The sequence below is a fragment of the Pelodiscus sinensis genome, chromosome 25 (assembly GCF_049634645.1).
Source record: "Pelodiscus sinensis isolate JC-2024 chromosome 25, ASM4963464v1, whole genome shotgun sequence".
Lineage (NCBI taxonomy): Eukaryota > Metazoa > Chordata > Testudines > Trionychidae > Pelodiscus > Pelodiscus sinensis.
The window spans coordinates 5,310,623-5,333,134 of NC_134735.1; the positions used below are offsets into that span (position 1 = coordinate 5,310,623).

The 22,512-nt window shown below is 47.6% G+C and overlaps 1 protein-coding gene across 1 annotated transcript in view; it reads right to left on the bottom strand.

Annotated features, from left to right (window-relative positions):
• The window catches only part of CSMD2 (CUB and Sushi multiple domains 2), a 743,482-nt gene that overhangs the window by 144,429 nt on the left and 576,541 nt on the right, over positions 1–22,512 (bottom strand). Inside the window, exons 30-35 of the mRNA XM_014578911.3 lie at positions 20,120–20,314; positions 18,107–18,223; positions 14,695–14,808; positions 13,380–13,475; positions 5,912–6,115; positions 4,941–5,065 (exon numbers count right to left, since the gene is read on the bottom strand). Coding sequence (XP_014434397.3) covers positions 4,941–5,065; positions 5,912–6,115; positions 13,380–13,475; positions 14,695–14,808; positions 18,107–18,223; positions 20,120–20,314 — 851 coding nt within the window. The remainder of the gene's footprint in view (positions 1–4,940; positions 5,066–5,911; positions 6,116–13,379; positions 13,476–14,694; positions 14,809–18,106; positions 18,224–20,119; positions 20,315–22,512) is intronic.

The following is a 22,512-nucleotide window of genomic DNA, read 5'->3' on the forward strand; positions in this document are numbered from 1 at the left end:
CTTCTTACAATTGCGTTTCATTTGCTTTCTTAAAATTCCTTTCTGTTTATAAAGACATTCAAAGTGCTAATTCTAGGCTGATGTGGATTCATGAGGGATCTGCATTTATTTACTGCCATAGAGAGAGATTTATTCACAGGAAGGTTTGCTCTGAGAATGAATAATTCATGGCAGAAGTGCGAGCTGGTGCATTGATTACATAACCCCACTCCTGCCTCCCGCCGCTGCTAAGAAAGTGTTCATGTCGCCTCCTCCTCTGATTTACAGCTGTTTAACCTTTAATTGTTGCAAAAAAAGAGGGTCGACTGAAACTTAAATTAGTAGCTAATAACTCAACATTTCACACACAAAGGAAGGTAAATGGAAGGACGGGGGCACATAAGGTGCTGGGAGCTAAGTGGCTTTGGTTACACTGTAGTTCACCTCGGGGCAGAGAAAGCCTTCGAAGGGCATAAGCATAAGTAGATGCCAGCTGTACTTGTGTGGGGGTCAGACACAGAGCGACCGCTCGTGTGCTGCCTTTGGTGCATTCCTTTCCTTGACTGCTCCTGGAGGGAGACTCCATCAGTGACATCTGTCACCTGTCGAAGTCTCTTGCCCTCTTCTCTTCAGCTGAGAAACTTCCAGCAGAGAAGAAGCATGGCAAATCAACACCAGCCTCCTCGGCGGAAATTCACATCTCTGTCCCTTGACTGTGGCTCTATCCATCCTCCATAGCCCCACTCACACTATTAACTGAAGGTTCTGTGGTCCCCTCTCAGTGCTGGCAGGGGTAGAAGATAAGAACCTGATGCTGCTCCAAGCAACAGAGTTATTTCTACAGCTCAAGTGGCAGAGGCTTCTGCAATAGGGCAAGGACCACTCCCTTGCTGATGTCTCACCACCATGGCATTGCGGCACTGCCCTGGTTACACCTTTGGAAATAACGGACTTGACGCTCACTTAGGCTGTGTCCAGACTCAGGGGTTTTTTCGGGAAAAGTAGCCTTTTTCCGAAAAAACTTCCCCTGCGTCCAGACTCAAGCCGTGTTCTTTCGAAATTAAATCGAAAGAACGCGGCTTTTCTTTCGATGGCGGTAAACCTCATTTCACGAGGAAGAACACCTTCTTTCGAAAGTTCCTCTTTCGAAAGAAGGCGTTCTTCAATGTAAATAGGGCTTCTTCGAAAGAGAGCATCCAGACTCACTGGATGCTTTCTTTCGAAAAAGCAAGCCGCTTTTTCGAAAGTTCAACGTGCAGTCTAGACGCTCTCTTTCGAAAGAGGCTTGCAGTCTAGACATAGCCTTAGAGGCAAGATGATTTTTGTTTCTCGTGTGCATGAACCCAAATGTATTTTTTCCCTCTTTGCAGGTAACCTTGAGGGCTGCCTACCCAAGGGCACTCAGAATGATTATCCAAATTAAGTAAAGGGGAGACTTTATGGTGGACTCATTAAACTAGTGTTTCTCAACCTTTTTTTATAAAGTACCCCTTAAAAAAAAAAAAGTACCCCCAGAACCTAGGCTGTGTCCAGACTCAGGGTTTTTTTCGAAAAAAGTAGGCTTTTTTTGAAAAAACTTCACCTGCGTCTAGACTGCAGCCGTGTTCTTTCGAAATTAAATCGAAAGAAGGCGGCTTTTCTTTCGACGGCGGTAAACCTAATTCCACGAGGAAGAACGCCTTTTTTCGATAGTGCTCTTTCGAAAAAAGGCGTTCTTGAAAGCAAAGAGGGCTTTTTAGAAAGAGAGCATCCAGACTCACTTGCTGCTTTCTTTCGAAAAAGCGGCTTGCTTTTTCGAAAGTTCCGCGTGCAGTCTAGACGCTCTCTTTCGAAAGAGGCTTGCAGTCTAGACGTAGCCTTACAGTTTTCAGACACACCATTTTTTTTCTACCATTGCAACAAATTTGTTTAAACAACTTAATTGTAGCCGAGCGGGCAATGAAATTTTTGGATGTAAAAAGTACAAAAATAATAAAGCGCTGTGAAACTTATAACAAAAATTCATAGTTTTCTCCAAATTTCGGTTGTGTTGATGTACCCCCCAGGCTTCTCTCGAGTACCCAAAAGGGTACCCCCAGGCTTCTCAAGATTACTCCTAAGGGTACCCTTCAGGCTTCTTTCGAGTACCCCTAAGGGTACTCATACCACTGGTTGAGAAACACTGAATTAAACCACATTCTGACCCTGTATGGATGCTCATATTCAGAATGCAAGTGGCCTTAATTCAATCTGAATTACTTTACTTTCAGAGTTAATTAAGATCAATTGAATTACGGCTCCTGTAATTTTGATTAACTGTGTCCACATTGGGGTTTAGTGAAGTTTAACTAATCCACTTTAACTTTCCTAAGTGTCCCCATGTGGATAAACCCTGAGCAGAAAAAGGGCCTTTGGATTATTTCCTGATTTCCCTCATGTTACGGTGCTTAGTTTTACCCACTGTGGTTCGTGTGAGGGTTTATTAGATGCATCATGATGATGGAGAACCGAAAATCGGGGGAGAGCACTTACGAATGACAGACATGGTTTTTCTTACCAGCCTACATTATTATTCACTTCCTTCCATACCCAACGTGGAAATGTAAAAACAATGATTGAGACATGGGCTGAAAACATCTCCACTAAAGCTTTGCGTGAGAAGTGGCAGAAGGAAGAATTTCTTGCTATCACTTTTAAAAAACTCAGTGCATTAATTATCACCTCCTGATAATGTGAGTCCCAAACATTCTGCAAAATTGCATTGACTGTTTAAATGTTTAAACGGAGCCTCCTGCAATTGGGTTGTATTAATGGCTTAACATCTCAGATGAGTGGGAAGAAATCTGTGATGCATTTCGCAAAGTGTTCTGTTAATTGGATTTAAAACACAAAACAAGAAGCAGGAATATGCCAGTCTGGAAGTACTGCCTGTTCCACTGGATGCCACTGAGCACTTACCCGCTCCCTTCTGCCTGCTAACAAGCTGTCATGGATGCGACAGGCCATGGTCAGGCAAGATACTAATCTCAGAGACATGGCTGTAAATCTGGAGTAACTCCACTGAACTCAGTGGAATCATTTCAGATTTACACCAGTGTCACAGAGGTCAGAATGCAGCTTGGTTGCTCCATGTCAAATGCAGATCTGCCACACATACAGACAGGGTAATAAAGTCCACCTGGTGACAGAATAAACATGTCAGACAATACACACCTACGATGTCTAGGAAGGAGCATGGCAGAAAGAGATCTAGGGGTCATAGTGGACCACAAGTTGAATATGAGTCAACAGTGTGACGCTGTTGCAAAAAAAGCAAATATGATTCTAGGTTGTATCAACAGGTGTGTTGTAAGCAAAACTCGTGAAGTCATTCTGCCGCTCTACTCTGCGCTAGTTAGGCCTCAGCTGGAGTACTGTGTCCAGTTCTGGGCGCCACATTTCAAGAAAGATGTGGAGAAATTGGAAAGGGTACAGAGAAGAGCGACAAGAGTGATTAAAGGTCTAGAGAACGTGACCTATGAAGCCAGGCTTCATGAACTGGGCTTGTTTAGTTTGGAAAAAAAGAAGATTAAGGGGGGACATGATAGCGGTTTTCAAATATCTAAAAGGGTGTCACAAGGAGGAAGGAGAAAATTTGTTCCTCTTGGTTTCTGAGGACAGGACAAGAAGTAATGGGCTTAAAGTGCAGCAGGGGAGGTTTAGATTGAACATTAGGAAAAAATTCCTAACTGTCAGGGTGGTCAAATACTGGAATAAATTGCCAAGGGAGGTGGTGGAATCTCCCTCTCTGGAGATATTTAAGAACAGGTTAGATAGACATCTGTCAGGGATGGTGTAGGTGGAGCTTGGTCCTGCCTTGAGGGCGGGGGGCTGGACTCGATGACCTCTTGAGGTCCCTTCCAGTCCTATTATTCTATGATTCTATAATGTCTGCCAACAGCTATGGCTGCTGCAGAGAGAGAGGAGGAAAAGCCCTCTCTTAGCCAAATGCCTGATTGGGAAATAAGAGCATCTAAAGAACAAAATCCCCGCAGATAAAATGGTGTAAAGAAGGCCCAGTGATTATCAGACGTGTGGAATGAATGAACCCTGTTAAATGAATCCATCTTATCTGCATCAACTGATGTCAGCATAACATGCAGCTAGATACCTTCCGATGAGAACGAGAATGTTATCTAAAGGACGAGTCTCTGTAATGTGTTTTGAATGAATTTAATTCTCAATCTTCTCAGGTTTGAGGCAGGGTTTCTGTGGAGGATTGATTAGTGCCAGAGAAAGCAGAATACAAGACTCCATTACCTGGAGAAACTGACCAGTAGAAATACAGCGGTATAATTATACTGTTATGCTGGTATGGTATAGCCTGGTGTGAGATCTAAGGTACAGATAATCTATTCCAGATTAAAATGGTTTAAATTGGTATGGTATTTCTGACTTTAATCCTGTGCAATTAAGTGCCACACAACTGCTATGGGCAACGTAAACGATACCAAAAAAGACTCACTTCTATTCCAGAATAGAGCATCCACACAGGGAGTTATACTAGATTGGCTACAAAAAACCGAGTAGTCCCGTAGCACTTGAGAGACTAGTCTCTCAGGGCACGTCTACACTAGGAAACTATTTCAAAACTAGCCAATTAGGCCGTCATAAAACGGGATTTTCAGGTCTTCTCTCCTGAGCTCTCTTGCTCCGTGTCTTTCTCTCTCGCTTTCTCCTCCTACTGCATTCCCCCTCTCTGTCAGCTCTCCTCCGCCTCCTGCCTCTCTCTCTGTCTCTTTTTTTCTCTTCTCCCCCTCCTGCCTCTCACTCTCCCTTTCTCTTCTCCTCCTTTTCTCTGATCCCAGAGAATTACCCATTCCACGGATCTCCTTCCTCCGAGTAGCAGTAACTTGATGGTACATGTTCTCTATGCGTGCACTAGACACAGTATGTTCCTTCTCTCGGTCTCATGCTGCACTGACAGCTCTTCGATATAGTACCTGTATTCCTGCTCCTTCGGGGACGGTTATCTTCCACACACAGTTGAGGCTATTCAGATAGGGCTCAGGGAAGCCAGGGGAAAGGATGGTGCCTTTCCGCTCGGTCAAGTTTCCACCACAAGGCACTGAAAAAAAAAAAAAAAGCCAACGAGACCTTGGCATGTGGGAAAGCTCGGCTTTCACACGAACGCCTCACCTGCGTAGGGGCAGCAAAGAAACAGAGACCGGTGGGTTCGTCAGGAAAAGGATTTGTGAATGAATCCCTCAGGGTTGCAATTCTGCTCCGGACAGTACAGCACCCAGCGCAATGGGAACCTGCTGTGGGCCCCAAATCTGGGGTTGGGGGATGGGGAAAGGCATGCACTACCTTTCTGCAATCCTGGTCAGTGGACAGACCCTGTAGAAACCATTATTTTCTGGTACATGTTACAGCAGCCTCGGGGCTGGTGTAATTTACAGCAGAGGAGCCAATAGCATGCAGACAGCCCTCCATGGAGCACTGCACCATGTGCTCTGTGCAGCAACCGCGATTTAAAGGGACCAGGGCTCTGGCTGCTGTTGTCACAGTGGCCAGGAGCCCCGGGCCCCTTTAAATGGCCAGGCCCCGAGGCAACTGCCTCCTGTCGGCGGGCCTGATTGACAGCACAGGCTGATTCAGCCTTTGGCATTGTGGGACGTGGTAAGAAAGGGGGCATAATTCCTCTTATGCTCTCCCACTCAGGCAGCTGTGCTGGACACTACCCTGGTACACCCGGCAAGCAGGAGTACAGCTCTGGGTAGACACTAACATCCTCCCTGTAGGTGTCTGTAACTATTCTATATAATTCAATGCTCCCTTAAAATGAGCCTAGAAAAAGAGGATGGTTTTTCCATTATTTTGCATATGGCTTTTGTACGAGGAATACAAAGCGCTCGGCGTACGGAGAACCCTTACTGCCGCCTCGATCCCCCATAAAACCAGGTTTACAAACCAAGGCAGGTAGGCACGGAGACATTCCACTGAGCTAACGCTCCTGGCATAGTGAGGCATTCGATACTCCGGGAGCCCTGAAGAGCGTATCCGGCGCTGCACTCGAATCGGACAATGGCCCCGACGGAGAAATCACTGCCGATCCTCCTCCCGTAGCGGGGTTCCGGCACGGAGCTGCATTGTGTGGCACTGGTGCGAGGAACCGCTTTGAACACAGATGGGGAAAATGTGAGACTCGTGCTAAGAAACCGAGAGCCAGCCCAGGCCACGTCTCTGGGCCTCTATGCACATGGGCAAACGCGAAGCTAGAAACCAGCCTGTCTCACCTGTGGGTGAGTATAGTTCAACTGCGTATTAGTGTTATAAGAATGTGCTTCGACTTTATGGAATGCTTGCAGGATGCTGCATGTATTAATCCGACTTGTGCCTTCCCTATCCCAGGCTAAGATGGGAATAATCAAGTGTTTGCTCTGTAACTGTGAAATGTGTATTTTGAAACCATGTAACTCACCCAAGAGGGAGAAAAAACATTCACCTAATGCAAAACACTGTATTCCTATTGATAGTTTCATTTCCTGGTCAATAGGAAGGACTATTGACTCCGAATGGTCCACTGTGGAACAAAGACTTTGTTGATTGTTCCTGCCACCCCACCATGCAGAAGCTAGGTGCCGCATTAGTCATATCATCAGCTCAGACTCAAGGGACAATGGTCAGGCCGAATTAAACTGTACAACTTTGGCTTTGTTAATTACAACAGTTCTGTGAGGCAGGGCGGTATTGTTTCCTCCAATTTAGAAATGGGAAAACTACGGCACAAAGAAGTTACATGGTGAGTTTTTCAATGATGCCCGACAGAACTGAGTACCTACCTTGATTAGGTTCCCTGGCAAACCCCACCCTATGGGCATGTCTACATGAAGAAACTATTTCAAAAGAACTAAAATCGATTTAGTAACTCCCGAAGTAACAAAATCGAAACTGCGTTTCCTCACTACAGGGAAATCTCGAAATTAGTCCGAGGCAGGCTCTGTTACTGTAGACCCACTATCTCGACTTTACTCCCTGGTGCTTCGTGGGGCTCTATTCATTCGAATTACTCTGGGGAATAATTATTTCAAAACAGGAGCACCGGAGTGTCCACACTACCATTATTTCGAAATCACTATTTAGAAATTAGCATTATTCCTCGAGGAAAGCAGGAGGACAGATTTCAAGCTAAGCAGCCCATTATTTCGAAATAACAGGCTTGGTAGTATGGATGCTCCGCTTATTAATTTAACCTAAGGGGGGTTATTGCTAAATAAAACCCTAGTGTAGACCAGGGCTATGTGACCCACACACAGCCACAGTGATCCAGCAATTGAGCTGGGACTGGAACCCAGAGGAAACGGCTTTGGTTCTTACAGGGTACTAGAAGCCTTGTTATTGCAATGGATTGGAACAATGAAGGGTGTTACTGTAACACTCCAATACAATAATACTTGAGCACAAGAGAGGGGGGGCAACAGAGACAGGTCCAGGCACTGCCTTTATTTCTGAAATTGCTGGAGCTACTGCCGCTTGGCGGATGATGCTCTTGTGAGCTGGATGGTGCATGGAAACGGCTGAGCATCAGAGAGAGTGAAAGGGTCAGAGACTGACTCTCAGACCTTGGTGTATGTGGGAAATTGCTCCCAGTGGGGATAAAGACGTCAAAGCACTGTTTATTCCTGAGAAGGAAATCAGTGAATTTTCATCTCTTAGGCTGTGTCTAGACTACATGCCTCTGTCGGCAGAGGCATGTAGATTAGGGTTGTAGGCAAAGGTAAATGAAGCCGCGATTTAAATGATCGCGGCTTCATTTACATTTACATGGCTGCCGCACTGAGCTGACAAACAGCTGATCAGCTGTTTGTCAGCTCGCCGCTAGTCTGGACATTCCCCCTGTCAACATCAAAGCCCTTTGTCGGCAGCCCCGTTATTCCTCGTGGGATGCCAACAAAGGCTTTGATGTCAACAGGGGGAACGTCCAGACTAGCGGCGAGCCGACAAACAGCTGATCAGCTGTTTGTCGGCTCAGCGCGGCAGCCATGTAAATGTAAATGAAGCCGCGATCATTTAAATCGCGGCTTCATTTACCTTTGCTGAATAAACAAATCTACATGCCTCTGCCAACAGAGGCATGTAGTGTAGACGTACCCTTAGTGGCTCTAACATTTATTAGCATTTCAGACTCAAATTGCTGGGAAGAGGGGTGGGGGAGGGGAACCATGATTACAAGCACATTAGAGAGGTGCCTTGGTTGATTTTAATTTGGCCCAGAGAGAGGAATGTCAGTGCCCTGTGTGTTTTGTGGTATCCAGGATGCCTTGCCCATCCTCCCGCTAACATCTCAGACAACGCATCCCCACCCCCACACACAGAACAGCCCAGGAAGTGGGGACGATAAATGTTGATGCCCATCCATGTTCTTGAGAAAAAGGGTCCCCTGGCTGGCATGTTCTGTTGTGTGCAAAGTGAAGTGAGCATTGTAAGTGGCTTGTCCAGTCAGGAGGAAGTTTGTGTGGAATCTTGGGTTTTTATGAGAGCCTCTAGTGTTGAGCGTGTCTTCTTGAATTTCTTCTGTTTGCTGTATAGGATGCTGATTAGGTGGTTCCTCAGTTTCTCTGAGTGTGTGGATTTCAAAAACTTCCACCCCACTATCAACCTTAATCTGGATCAGTCCACACAGGAGATACACTTCCTTGACACTACAGTACAAGGGAATGTTACAACCCTATATTAGAAACCTACTGACCATTACTCCTACCTACATGCCTCTAGCTTCCATCCAGGACACCTCATGCGATCAACTGTTGACAACTAGGCCTAAAATACAACCGTACCTGCTCCAATCCTGCAGACAGAGACAAACTCCTACAGGATCTCTACCAGGCATTCTTAAAACTTAAATACCCACCCGAGGAAGTGAAGAAACAGATTGACAGAGCCAAGCGAGTACCCAGGAATCTGCTTCTTCAGGACAGGCCAAACAAGCAAAATAACAGAACACTCCTCGTCATCTCCTACAGCCCCCAGCTCAAACCCCTCCAGTACATCATTGACAATCTACAAGTTATCCTCAAAAATGTTCCCTCCCTCTCACAGGCCTTGGGAGGCAGGCCAATCCTCTCCCACAGCCCCCTACCCTGAAGCATAGATTTGCCAGCAGCTACACATCACACCTCAAACACACTCACCCAGAAACCTGCCCTTGCAATAAACCCCATTGCCACACATCTATACAAGCGACACCATTGCAGGACCTCAACACATAAGCCGCCACATCAGAGGCTCATACAACTGCACATCCTCTGAAGCCATGGTGTGTCCAACACGCTTGGCCACTAGCCACAGGTGGCTGTTTGGTCGATTGAGTGTGGCTAATTTGCTTTAGCAGTCACCACTATAGGGGCTACTTCTTCAGAACTGGTTGGACACCACAGCTCTGATGTGATCTATGCCATCAAGTGTCAACAATGCCCCTCTGCCATGTGTACTGGCCACACTGGACAGGCTCTACAACAAAGGATAAATGGACACAAATCACATATTAGCACAGAAACCTGTAGGCGAACATTTAACCTCCCTGGGCACTCATTAATGGACTTAAAAGGAGCCATTCTTTCACAAAGGCATTTCACAAGCCAGCGACCGAGAGAGAGTGTGGAATTGACCTTCATTTTCACATTGATACTGTTTCCCTTGGCCTGGACAAAGACTTGAACTGGATGGTGCATTATAAAACCAGCTTTCCTTCCATTCAACAGCTCATTGACATCAAAAGTTGGGACACTTCCAATCCACTCAATTAGTCTCATTAGCACTCGTACTACAATTGACAGCTACGCCCCCACTTCCTTTTCTGTTATAAATTCTGACAGTCCCCCTTTTTTCTTCACTCACGCTCATCTGAAGAAGTGGGTTTTGCCCATGAAATCTCGTGATACTATATATGTTGTTAGTCTCTAAGCCCTGGTCTACACTAGGAAATTATTTTATTTCAAAATAACCCCCCTTATTTTGAAATAAGTGATGCGTCCACACTACCAAGCCCGTTATTTTGAAATCTGTACACCTGCTTTCCTCGGGGAACATTTTTTTGAAATAGCAGCAGTGGAGACGCTCCGGTGCTGCTATTTTGAAATAACTACGCCCCAGATTAATTTGAAGGAGTTCCTCCCCAGTGCGTCCTGGGACTCTAAGTTGAGGTAATGCACCCACATTAGTCCGAGACAGGCTCGGTTAATTACGAGGCTCCCCCGTAAAGGGGACACACTATTTCAGTTTTATTATTTTGAGAATTATTACTTTGAATGTAGTTATTGTGAAATAATTTCCTAGTGTAGACATGCCCTAAGTTGCTGCAGCACTACTCATTATTTTTAAAGTTACAGACAACCCCGATGACCCCTCTGAGACTCAGTCTGATTATGATAAGCATTTAGAATGACTGTTTACTTTGCATTTTGTGTGTAACCAATGCTGACCTTTATGCCTATCACTTACCGTCATTTCAAATCAATCTTTCTCTAGTTAAAAACATATTTTGATGTTTAATCTAAACCTGTGAGTTCGGCCAACATGTGTGGGGACCTGCTCAGATTACAGAGCCTGGTACATGTCCATTAGCCTGTGAAGAGTGGCAAACTAATAAGTTTGCATTGATCATGAAGGTCTTGAGCAGCATAAGATGCACATTTCTGGGGTGCAAGGCAAGGGACATTTGCTGGATCTTCCTATGTGTAGCTCAGGAGTGGCTTGGGAGCACATTCATGTACCTGTGAGTGTGTCTTCCCATACTACGGGCTGTGTGAGGGCAAAGCCTGAAGGGGCTGCTTGTCATTAGCAGAGCAGTGTGAGAGGTACCCTCAGTCAGATAATTAATGGAGCACGGTAATTCCACAGTCCGGCTTGTGCCCTGGGATATGTCACATGTATATCTAACATATCTACCATATCATATACAGGAGGCCCCCGACTTGTGACACGATTCGTTCTGGAGGAAGCGTTGCAAGTCAGGGTCATTGTAATTCAAACCCACATTTACGGTAGGTGCTGTGCGCCATTGTAAATGCAGGCCGAGGATGTAAGTTGGGGGTTTCCGGCCTTCCACCTTACAAAAATGGTTGTTAAGTGTGGGGGGGTCAGAACTTGGTGGTTGTATCTTGGAGGCTGCCTGTACGTCACGTTTATATCTACCATACCTAATGTAAATCTTCTCCCAGCAGCTTATGCCTGAAATAGGTCTGAATTTACCTGCAAAAACTATAGATCTGACAGATTGGGATGGGCGGAGGAGGCAGAAGGCTGGAGCACCTGAAGGCACATTCTAGGAGTGTGAAAGGAGCTTTTTTGTTGCTTTAATTGGCTGGCTGAGCTAACTGATACCTCTATGAGTGTTTCATTCTGTTGAATGGCTGTTAAAAGTTTAATAAATTTTTTGAGCACCAAAACATTTCCAAATGGGCATTTATTAGTAGTATTTAGCTCTGAATAAAGTAAACCCAAACAGCACACATGTACCCTTATTTTTCCCATCTGTAAAATGGATATGGTGAGCATTCTTATCCACTTTTGCAAAACACTTTGAGGTGGTAAGACTACATGGTACCCACAGGTATTAACATTCACAAGAGCTAGACACGGGCATAGCAGAGAGAAAAGTGATCCCCGTAGGTATATAATAGAAGCAAAACCCATTTGATATTGGCTAGGGTAGGTGGGACGTGAGGTAATTTGTTCCTTTTACTCCTGATTTCCATGTGTAAATCGCTGTGGAGTGTGCAGTGGGTAGTTGCAATTAACAAGCAGGAGGTAATCTTTATTGATTTAATCAAAGCTTTTTGATTTGGTTAAATCATTAACGATTGTTATCAGAATTACAATAATTTTGCATTAGACAGAAACTCAGTTGAAAGGGTCTCCGATGAAGAGTGAAAATGCGCCCCACTTTCCTTCCTGGGGATGCTTACAGCCGCCATCTGTCTGCTCCCAGGCTGTGTCTAGACTGGCAAGTTTTACCACAAAAGCAGCTGCTTTTGCGGAAAAACTTGCCAGCTGTCTACACTGGCCGCTTGAATTTCCGCAAGAACACTGACGATCTCATGTAAGAAATCAGTGCTTCTTGCAGAAATACAATGCTGCTCCCGTTTGGGCAAAAGGGCCAGTGTAGACAGCTCAGATTTGTTTTGTGCAAAAAAGCCCCGATCGTGAAAATGGCGATCGGGGCTTTTTTGCACAAAAGTGCGTCCGTTTTCCGTTAAAAGCATTTGTGGAAAATCATGCCAGTCTAGACGTAGTCCCAGTGTATAAAAATTTCTGTGGTTACTCTAGAAAGGATGAGTCATATGGGTAAGATGAGTCTGTTGTTTCTGCCACTATCTTCTGGGAATATAGGGTCTTCTATTTAATACATGGGAACCATCTTTAAGTATGACTGTAGTTCCCACTGAGGTGCATGCTTGCACAGCTGTGCACAAAAATTCTTCCCCCACCCACCTCTTGCATGGCAGGCGGCTGCTCCAGCGGGTGGGGCTGGCTGAGATGATGTCGTGAGGGAGCCATTGGGATGGGGGGATGGGACTTGCCATGGCCGCATAAGGAGGCCTGCTCCCATGGCCGGGACTGCCACATGGCAGGGGGAGCTGGGGTCTGCTCTGGCGGCTGGGGCTGGGAATGGGACCGCCACATGGCTCGGGGGGTGGGAGGGGCGGAGGATCTGCTCCAGTGGCTGGAAATGGAACATGCCACATGGCCGGGGGGGGGGGGGGGGGAGGGTCTGTTCCAGTAGCTGGGAATGGAACATGCCACATCTTTGGCAGCCGGGAACGTGTGTGTGTTAATAAATTGGGTGCCACGGTGGCACGCATCCACACCAGAACACATGACCTCAATATTGGTGCACAAGCCAAAACTCCCTCCACTCGTGGTTGGAAAATCTTAGAGGCAAACACTAGTTATGCAATAGCCAGCCCTTCGCATGCTGGCACAGGTGTGGCATAAGAGGCAGAAACTCTGACAGAGGGGGGGTTCTGGGGCTGCCCTATAGGGAGAGGAAGTTGTTTTACAGAACAGCAAAGACGAACATCCAACCACTGAGAAATGTGCTGAAATGTAAGTGTGGAAAAGGTCTCTCAGGTGGGTGTGTCTGGGAAGCCGGCTGCTAAAAGGGCCCAGTTCCACAAGACAGCGTGGTTGAGGGAAGAGGGAGGAAACTGGAAATGTTAGAGAGAGGTTGTAATTCACACGGGGTTAACGGAACCCAGCGCCCATTGAAACCCATCTTAAGCCCCTTTGAGAATCGCAGCTCCCAAATTCACTGAAACAAGAGCAGCCAAAGCTGTGCAGGACTTTCCCTCGCCTATTTGGGGAAGAAAAGGCGCTACCCAATGTCAATGAGATGTTTGCTCACCACGGAGGCGTCTCTGGACCACACCGGCACCTACCTTGGTAGACAAAATGAAATCCTTTGGCAGTCGCTTGACCCTTGGCACTGAACTTGATGAGGATTTGATTGGTGGTGGCTAAGGGCAGCGATTCACCTACACGGGAGAGAGGGAAGCAGACGGCAGGCATACGCACATTACAGCACCAGGCAGGGAACTGGCTAGCTGAGGCCTTTCTGTGAAAAGACCTTCGCAGCCTGGAAAAGTTGCATAGAGTATGTGTTTCCGGGGCGGGCACGGAGGAGTCTTCCTTGCACACAAAGCAATCCTTACCTGTACCAAGGGACCCCTGAGACTGTGCCTGCAGAAGCATATGGCTCTGCACAGCAGGGAGGGCTTGCCTATGGTGGGAGGTTTTCATGAAGAAATGATGTAATGGTGGCCGTCCTTTTATTTCCTTTTTTTAAAAGAAACAAACTCAAATTTCGGAGGGGAAAAAAAAAGGCAGGGGGCACATCTTACTAAAACCCCTATCCTGAGAGATCTAGTCCCTGAGGAAGATTTTCAGAAGCGATTAGCAATGAGGGTAGGTTCTCCGCGTGCGAAAATCAGGCCCTTCCAAGGTGTCTCCAGTTGGGCTTCCCGAAAATGAAGCACTCTAGATCAACAGTCAATACGGAAAAATATCGCCTGCTAGCAGGACTCTCACATGACAAGGAAACAGGCTCCATAAGGGCAGCAGGGGGGAGATAAAACCAAGCAAGTGGCGGATGTGTGCTGAAAAATGAAGGCCGAGCAATGTTCAATTAGAAGATAACGCCAGCTCCTGCGCTATGGCTCCCTCCTTCCCCTCGCTGTGTCACCTCCCTTGTGTAGGGGCCGGTTCACACAGGGCCCGCACGGGAAGAATTCTTCCCAAGCCGGCTAAGGGAGGTTCATCTCCCCTGTACGCCACCGCACTAGTGTGAAAGGTTTGTAGGCGAAGGGCCGGTCCCTCTCTGTTCTAACTAGCTGTTCTCCGGCAGGCTACAGTTGGTTCGTCTTCCCTGCAGCTGCAAGTGGTTGAGACTGGTCCTGCCTTGGGCAGGGGGCTGGACTTGATGACCTCCTGAGGTCTCTTCCAGATCTAGGATTCTATGAAGCAAGTCTCCCAGCCCTCGTACATAGTCAGGCTGGCTAGAGTCTGTGTACCTGGGCAGGAAGGCTCACTCCCAGCTGCAAGGCAGACGAACCCCTGGGGCCTTGCGCGACTCACCAAACTGGCTCGCTGTGCCATGCTACGTAGCTGGGTGTCCTTTGCGTGTGGCTGTGCAGTGAGCATGGTGGCATTTTGAGAGGGCAGTCCCCATCGAGTGCTACGGGGACTCATCCTTACCCGTGTGGGAGCCAGAGAGCGAGCTGAGGAGCCGGGAGTGCTGGTTGGGTCCGTCGTGAACTTCTATGACATCATTCAGCGCTGTCTGGAAGAAGGCGAACTGTCCGAAAACCACTGTGAATGGACAGAGGCAAGAATGGAACCAGTAAGGGCAGGGAACATACTGCAACAGCCAAAGCCAATCCCCGGTGCCTCAAGTAACTCTAAACTGTCTTGGGGACTCAAAGAAAAGTGCCTGAAGGTCATCCCTGGAAAGGGAAGCCCCTTATCTACCCATAAAGCCGGCAAAACATGGGCAGCAGCACGCTTCCACAGAGCTGGCTCACCGATGATTCACGGACCAAAGGAATCTTATTATGGCAACTCTAATCTGCCCTTCTACATACCACAGGCTGTATAATTTCATTCAGGGATAATGATCGATTATTGTTTATCCTTTGCATTCTGATACACCCAGAGGTGGAGCCCTGCAAATCTGCGGAATTCTGCTTTCTAGCCACGGGTATCTGCAGCTACAGATGTGGAAACAAAATTTCTCTCTGCGCTGGTCTCCACCTAAACCACTCCATGGAGCAGGAGTCCATGGTGCAAGGTGCGGTACAAACACAGAACACAAAGCTGTTCCCTGCCCCGGAACGTTTAGGGCAAGATTTATTTCCAAAAATGGTGCCCTTCATTAAGAACGTAAGATAAAAACAGTCAGACTGGGTCAGATCAAAGGTCCAGCTAGCTCAGTATCCTGTCTGCCGACAGTGGCCAATGCCACATACCCCAGAGGGAGTGAACAGAACAGGGAATTATCAAGTGATCATTTCCCTGTCACCGATTCCCAGCTTCTGACAAACAGAGAATCGGGACGCCTCCCCCGGTCAATTCCAGCACCAAGCCCATCTGCTCTGAAAGGATGGCTTCTAGTGGTGAAAAGATACTTGAATTTCCAGCCAGTCCTAGGCACCTCCACTGAGAATGCCAAAGAAGAAGCTACTCTGAGTTCCCTAATTTATTACTTATTTTATAAATGCATCCAGATGACCTCCAATCTCATACACGAGAAAATGATAATGAGAAGATCAGGTTGTTTTTAAGTTGGTGTGGGCGGGTTTGGGTTATTTGTGTATATTATATAAAATTCAACAAGAACCCAAGGCTCTCTTCTTTTTCCCTGTGCTGTGTATCTGTAAGTCGTAAATTCCCCATTATAGATTCACAGGCTCTGAGGTCCCTCACTGTGAAATTCATCAACAAGCAAGCGGCAACATTGGTGACTTGCAAATTCAGTTTTACAGCCTGGCTTCCATGCTAGGACACTGCGAGGGGGCTGGGCCAGCCCTCCAGCAACCTACTAGCTGGAGAATCAGAAACGCCACAGAAACAGCATTCATCCAGTATTGGCTACTAGCGGTTTCCCACTCCCTTTAAATAAAAGACGTTGAAACATGGAGAACGGAGGAAAGAAACTAACTTAGGCCAGGTCTACACTACCCTATGTAAAATACAGAGCTGGAGTCGGCTTCCCTACACTGAGCTAGGCGCTGTCTTTAAAGAGGGAGGCCGATGGGAGTAAATGTTCCTGTTAGCTTCTCTTCCTCCTCACGACAGAATGTACAGGGCTGCACACTCCAGAGCTGCCAGTGCAGCAAGTTTCCTGAGCCCTATGCTCACTTTGAAAAAGAGGAAATACGTTACACAACATTAGGACCCATCTGTCCAGCTTTCACGCCACAGCAGCGGCTGCAACAACACTATCAGTGCCTAGATTTAATCTGGCTCTGATGCACCTAAAGGCCCTGATTCAACAAAGTATTTAAGCGTGGGGATGCTTCCCTAGCTAGTCAGCCAAGCTTCTTTTGCTGAATCAGGGCCTGCTGCTGTCACTGTTGCAGAATGATCCCGGTCCCCATGGCAGAGCACTGCTCTAGGCTGGGGGGGTGTCTAGACTACAGGGTTTTGTCGACAAAAGTGGACTTTTGTCGATAAAACTATACCTGCGTCTACACTGCCGCTGAGTTCTGTTGACATAACGTCGACAGAACTCGGCAGGTTTGTCGACGGCGGTAAACCTCATTCTACGAGGAATAACGCCTTTTGTGGACAGAGTTTTGTCGACAGAAGGCGTTATTGCATCTACACTGTCCTCCGCGGCTTGCTTTGTCGACAGAACTGGATGTCGTCTAGACGCTCTTTGTCGACAGAAGCTTTGCTGACAGCATCGGTCGACAAAAGCCTGTAGTCTAGACATACCTCAGAAGCGCACTCTCTTCAGAGTCCAGTATTCCATGCAGTGGAAGGTCATGGCCGGCGTGCAGGAGAAATAACCTCTCACAAGGAGTGTGCATGAGGGAGACAGCCTTGCTCAGAGACATTATGAATATGGTACAAGGGACTGGGCCTCCTCATTGTGCTTATTAGAATGGCAGGGAGCATTACTGTCGTCGCAGGGGCAATATTTCTATCTAATGCCTCAGAGAGTATTTCACTTGGCAGTGGCTGGATTGCATAGATCAGTTCTAGCAGCTGTATGGAGTTCATAGTTGCCTTCTAAATAGCCATTCGACACACACTTATTTCCTGAAAGACTTTTAAAGGGCCACCAGATGGATTTTTACTCAGATGTCACACACACACACACACACACACACACACACACACACACACACACACAGAAGCACACACATGCACATACACATGCATGCACACACGTGTCCTGCATGCACGCATATGTCATGCATCATGGGTAGTGTGAATGGTTGGCATGAGTGAATTAGCAGTAAGTGAGCTGAAGAGAGGCCATACTATGGTTCAAGCCAGTGACCCGGAGGATTATGGACTTGTTTACAACTTCAAGAGAAAAAACGATGTGAAAGAAAGACTGTGTGCACTGTGGAGATAAAAACACACACGCGCGCACACATGCACACACACACATGTGCACGCACACATGTGCACACACACATATCCACGCACACTCACATATGCCCCAACCCCAAAATTGAGCATCTGCTCACCCAGAGGTTTTCTGAAGGGGCCCATTGCTACTATTGCTCCACTGGAAAACCTAGTCCCTGTAAAGCCAATTTTAACTTTTTTTTTTCTTTTAAATCAGTGACTCTGTGATTGGGTTGAGAAACTGTAAAAAAAACCACCCTAAAAAATGTTGACAATGGTTGCACCATTTTTATGTCATAATTTAAATTGGAAGCATCCGCAGACGTGACATTTAATTACAATCCACAGTGCCCATTCTGCCATATTTCTCAGTCCTCTTCCCTGGGAATAATATACTCGCAGCGAGCCACTGAAAAGAGATCATGGAGAACATTTTCAGCTGCTACGAACTGACTTATCTCCAGTGGCTTCGCCACAGCAATGCTGATTTATACCAGCTGAGAGTCTAGCTCGGCATGATATGTACCGTAGTCCTTTGGCACGACGACAAAGTACAGGCAGATTTGTCCGCTGGTGTAATTCCGAGGATAATTTGGAGACAGAACTACTCCGTCTGATCCAGTGTACTGCCCACCGCACGGTGCTGAAAGACAAAGCCGGGGAGAAATCAGTGGAAGAAGGGACTAGCACAGCTGTCGTTCAAGACCTAGCGTCACGCATTACCCGTTTTTTCCGCTGCTTTAGAATACACCCGGGCATGTGCTTATAATTCTGTGCAGGGCTCGCTGCCCAAGTCTGCGATCAATTCTACACTTCGGGTGGGGGAGTGCTGAATGCAAGTTCTCATTAAGAACAATGCAGCTTAGTCTAACTCAAGTTCATGCTTGCTTCACGTTTAATTACCACCACCATCCCAGGGAGTGGGCGGGGGATGTCACGTCCTGTAGGTAACCTAAAGCCTGATCTCCAGCGTTATCCATTTGATTCCGAAGCAGGGGAGTTGGAGGGATGGGTTCTCAATGAATTCATTATTTTTCCTGTGCAACAGGAGACTAGTTCAGTGACTCACGCGGAAATCCCTGTCAGAACATTTTCAAACCACTGAGTTCTCCTTTCCACACCCATGTTCCAGCCTCGTAGTTGTCGGGCTCCCTTTAGCCCAGGGATGGGCAATAATTTTAGAAGGGGGGGGAGGTCACTACACAAATTTTTGAAGTGGCCCCGGGCTGCCCCAGAAGGGGCGTGGCCTCAGGAGGAAAGGGCGGGGCCAGGACACTTCCATGCTCCCCCGCCCACAGACCCTGATGGGCCTGTGGGTGGGGAAGCACATGAAGTTTTTGCCACTGCCCTCCCCCACCCCGGAGAAAACCGCCAGCTGTTCAGAACATCTGGCGGTTCCCTCTAGACACCTGCGCCCAGGCAGCGGGAGGAGACCCGGTGCGTTCCCCCCGCTTCCAGGCCAATCAGGGCCTGGGGGTGGGGAGAGCATGCAAAGTCTCTTGCTCTCTGCCCCCCGACCTGCAAGATGCCTGCTGTGCTTAGAGTGAACCACCAGCTGGCGGGGGAGGAGTCTGATTGGCCTCGGGGTGGGGGAGCAGCAGGGATCCATCTGCTTGGCAGGCTGCATCCGGCTCACGGAGTGTCTCTTGACCACCCCTGAGTTAGCCAGCAGTGCTGGTCCAAAACATTGAATCAAAATCAGTGTCTGATAAAAACAAGAAAACATATGTGATTTTTCCCCTGTTTTCTTACCAGCTCCCACCCTGGCTCAGGAAATCAGTTAAGCCCCGATAGCTTGGCAGGCTGTATCTGACAACTGCTTCATTCTAGGGCCATGCCTTCGTTACCTCGCCGGAAGAAGTGGCAAGAGGCCTCCAGGCCTGCCAATGTGGGGCGAAGACGGGGGAAGGGGCGGTTGCCCCAGGTCGCGGCATTTCAAAGGGGCTCGGGGCTCCCAGCTGTCGCTACGGCCTTTTAAATCGCCGCCGGAGCAGCGTGGCCGAGTGGCTCTGAGGGTGTGGGGGGCAGTGCTGTGGTCGAGGCAGTGTTCAGCGCTGGCTGCCCCTAGCTCCACCTCTTCTGCCCAAAGCCCCACTCTTTCCAGGGGCTCCTAGCTGCCACCTACCTTGCCCGGGAGCCTGGGAAAGCCCCCCCCCCCGGGGGCCTCATAATGGATAGCTAGGAAATCATCTGCACCCTGAGTAATTTCTCCCTGCCCGCAGGCAGTTAGTGCTTTCATCTTCCATTCCAACAGGAATAAAAACAAACCTTCCCCCACCCCCACCCTCCCATTTCCTGCTGAGCGCGCTACTGAAAGGGACACCTGTGCGTCTGAACGGCAGCCATGGACAGTTTGGAGCTGGTGCCTTGCTCACTCCTCCGGCCTTACCTGTAGGGTTGCCAGATATTTAAAAAAAAAATACTGAACATGGCAGGCAAACATTGGTTGCGCAAAAAAATTGTCCCCACCGGCCTTCCATCCGAGAAAAACAGAAAATACCGTTCGGGCGCAAACTAGACACTTGGCCACCCTACTCACCTGTGCACGTGGGCCGAGGTTTGTTCCACACGGGTTTCCCATCCCCTCCCATGATGCACGTCAGGGTGGAGACGCCTTCGATCTCATAGCCGCCGTCGCAGTAGTAGGTAATCGTGGAGCCCAGTTTTAGGTCTGTGCCCACTCGGGTGCCATTCTTAACTGACCCAGGATCGAAGCAAGACTCCCTGGGGTTTTCTGCAAGAGACCAGCATGAAGATGCCCATTCAGCAGGTTATAGGCAGAGCACGGCACTGGGAGGCAAGAGCCAAGAGTTCTACGACTAACAGCTAAGCCACAAAGGGACTCTTGTCACTGCAGAGTCAGCCTGGGGGGACGGGTTACAGCCCAGCCTCTGCTTTCACAGCATGGAACCTCCACTCTCTGCTGTGAGGCCGCAGGGGACATCACTCGAGGGCTGTTCGTCCTCCTGTGGCTTCCCACAATCCCCGGCGTACGCCCACAAGGACTGACAGGATCTCCCACAATTCATAAGAACATCAGAAGGGCCAGACTGGGTCAGACCATCTAGCTCAGTATCCCGTCTGCCAACAGTGGCCAATGTCAGATGCCTCAGAGGGAGGGAACAGAACAGGGAATCATCACGTGATTCCTCTCCTGTCACCCATTTCCAGGCAGACAGAGGCTAGGGACACCATTCCTATCCATCCTGGCTCATAGCCATTGATGGACCTAATCTCCATGAATTTATCTAGTTCTTTTTGAACCCTGTTAAAGTCCTAGTCTTCACAATATCCTCTGGCAAGGAGTTCCACAGGTTGACTGTGTGCTGAGTGAAGAAAAACTTCCTTTTGTTTGTTTTAAACCTGTGACCTATTAACTTCATTTGTTGACCCCTAGTTCTTAGGTTATGGGAACAAGTAAATAACTTTTCCCCATTTCCTTTTTCCACACCAGTCATGATTTTATAGACCACTCTCATATCCCCTTTTAGTTGTGTGTTCTTGGTGTGCTGGTGCTATTACAAGCAATTTTCTTCATTGGTCTTCAGTTGGGGTTTTAATTTTGCTGGCATTCCAAAAACCATAGTCATGGAGGCGGACACTTAGGGCAAAATTTTCAAGCCAATTAAAAAAAGGGCTGAGGCACTTAGAAAAATTTTACCCATAAGGCCCAACGAAAGGCAAGTGGAGTTAGGCTCCTAAATCACGCGGGCACTTTTGAAAATTTTTTTCCCCCCAAGTCGTATAGCCTGGGCATAAAATTATGGTTGATATTACAAACATATGTCTAAGCCCCTTCCTAAGCAACTATGCTCTTCCACAAAACAGGCAGATCCCAATTTCGAAGACTGCTTTTCTGATCCGGGATTCCACTTCAGCCCATTATATCAGAAACGGGGAGAAGGAAGGGGGAGGGTGATTGCAAGATTTGAACCCAGATCCACATCCGGATTCCAAACACATTTTCACACCCTGAGGAATCTGGTGATAATCACATCCCTGATTTTGGTTCAGGCCCATCTCTAACTTAGGCTATGTCTAGACTGCAAGCCTCTTTCAAAAGAGGCTTTTTCGAAAGACACTTTCGAAAAAGCCTCTTTAAAAAAAGAGCATCTAGACTACAACCAGTACTTTTGAAAAAGCAAGCCGCTTTTTCGAAAGAGAGCACTCAGGCAGTCTGGATACTCTCTTTCGAAAAAGTACAGTTTGCATTACATAGCGCCTTTTTTCGAAAGAGCACTTTCAAAAAAAGGCGTTCTTCCTCATTAAACGAGATTTTTCCGTGGTTGAAAAAACTGCCGCATTCTTTTGATTTACTTTCGAAAGAACGCGGCAGAAGTCTAGACGCAGGGGAAGTTTTTTTGAAAAAAGCCTGTACTCTAGACACACACTTAGGCTGTGTCTAGACTGGCAAGTTTTTCCGCAAAATCATCTGCTTTTGCGGAAAAACTTGCCAGCTGTCTACACTGGCCGCTGGAATTTCCGCAAGAACACTGACGATCTCATGTAAGATTGTCAGTGTTCTTTCAAAAATACTATGCTGCTCCCGTTTGGGCAAAAGCCCTCTTGTGCAAATCATTTGCGCAAGAGGGCCAGTGTAGACAGCACAGTACTGTTTTGCTCAAAAAAGCTCTGATGGCTAAAATGGCGATCGGGGCTTTTTTGCGCAAAAGCGCGTCTAGATTGGCACGGATGCTTTTCCGCAAAAAGTGCTTTTGCAGAAAAGCGTCCGTACCAATCTAGACGCTCTGTTCCACAAATGCTTTTAACGGAAAAGTTTTCCATTAAAAGCATTTGCGGAAAATCATGCCAGTCTAGACGTAGCCTTAGTGTCGAAAGCACAACATGGTGGAGGAGATTGTCATTCAACTATTTACTGGTACCAAATCGGGCAGGTAGAGCCTTGATTGAAGCCGATGCACGCATCCGTTG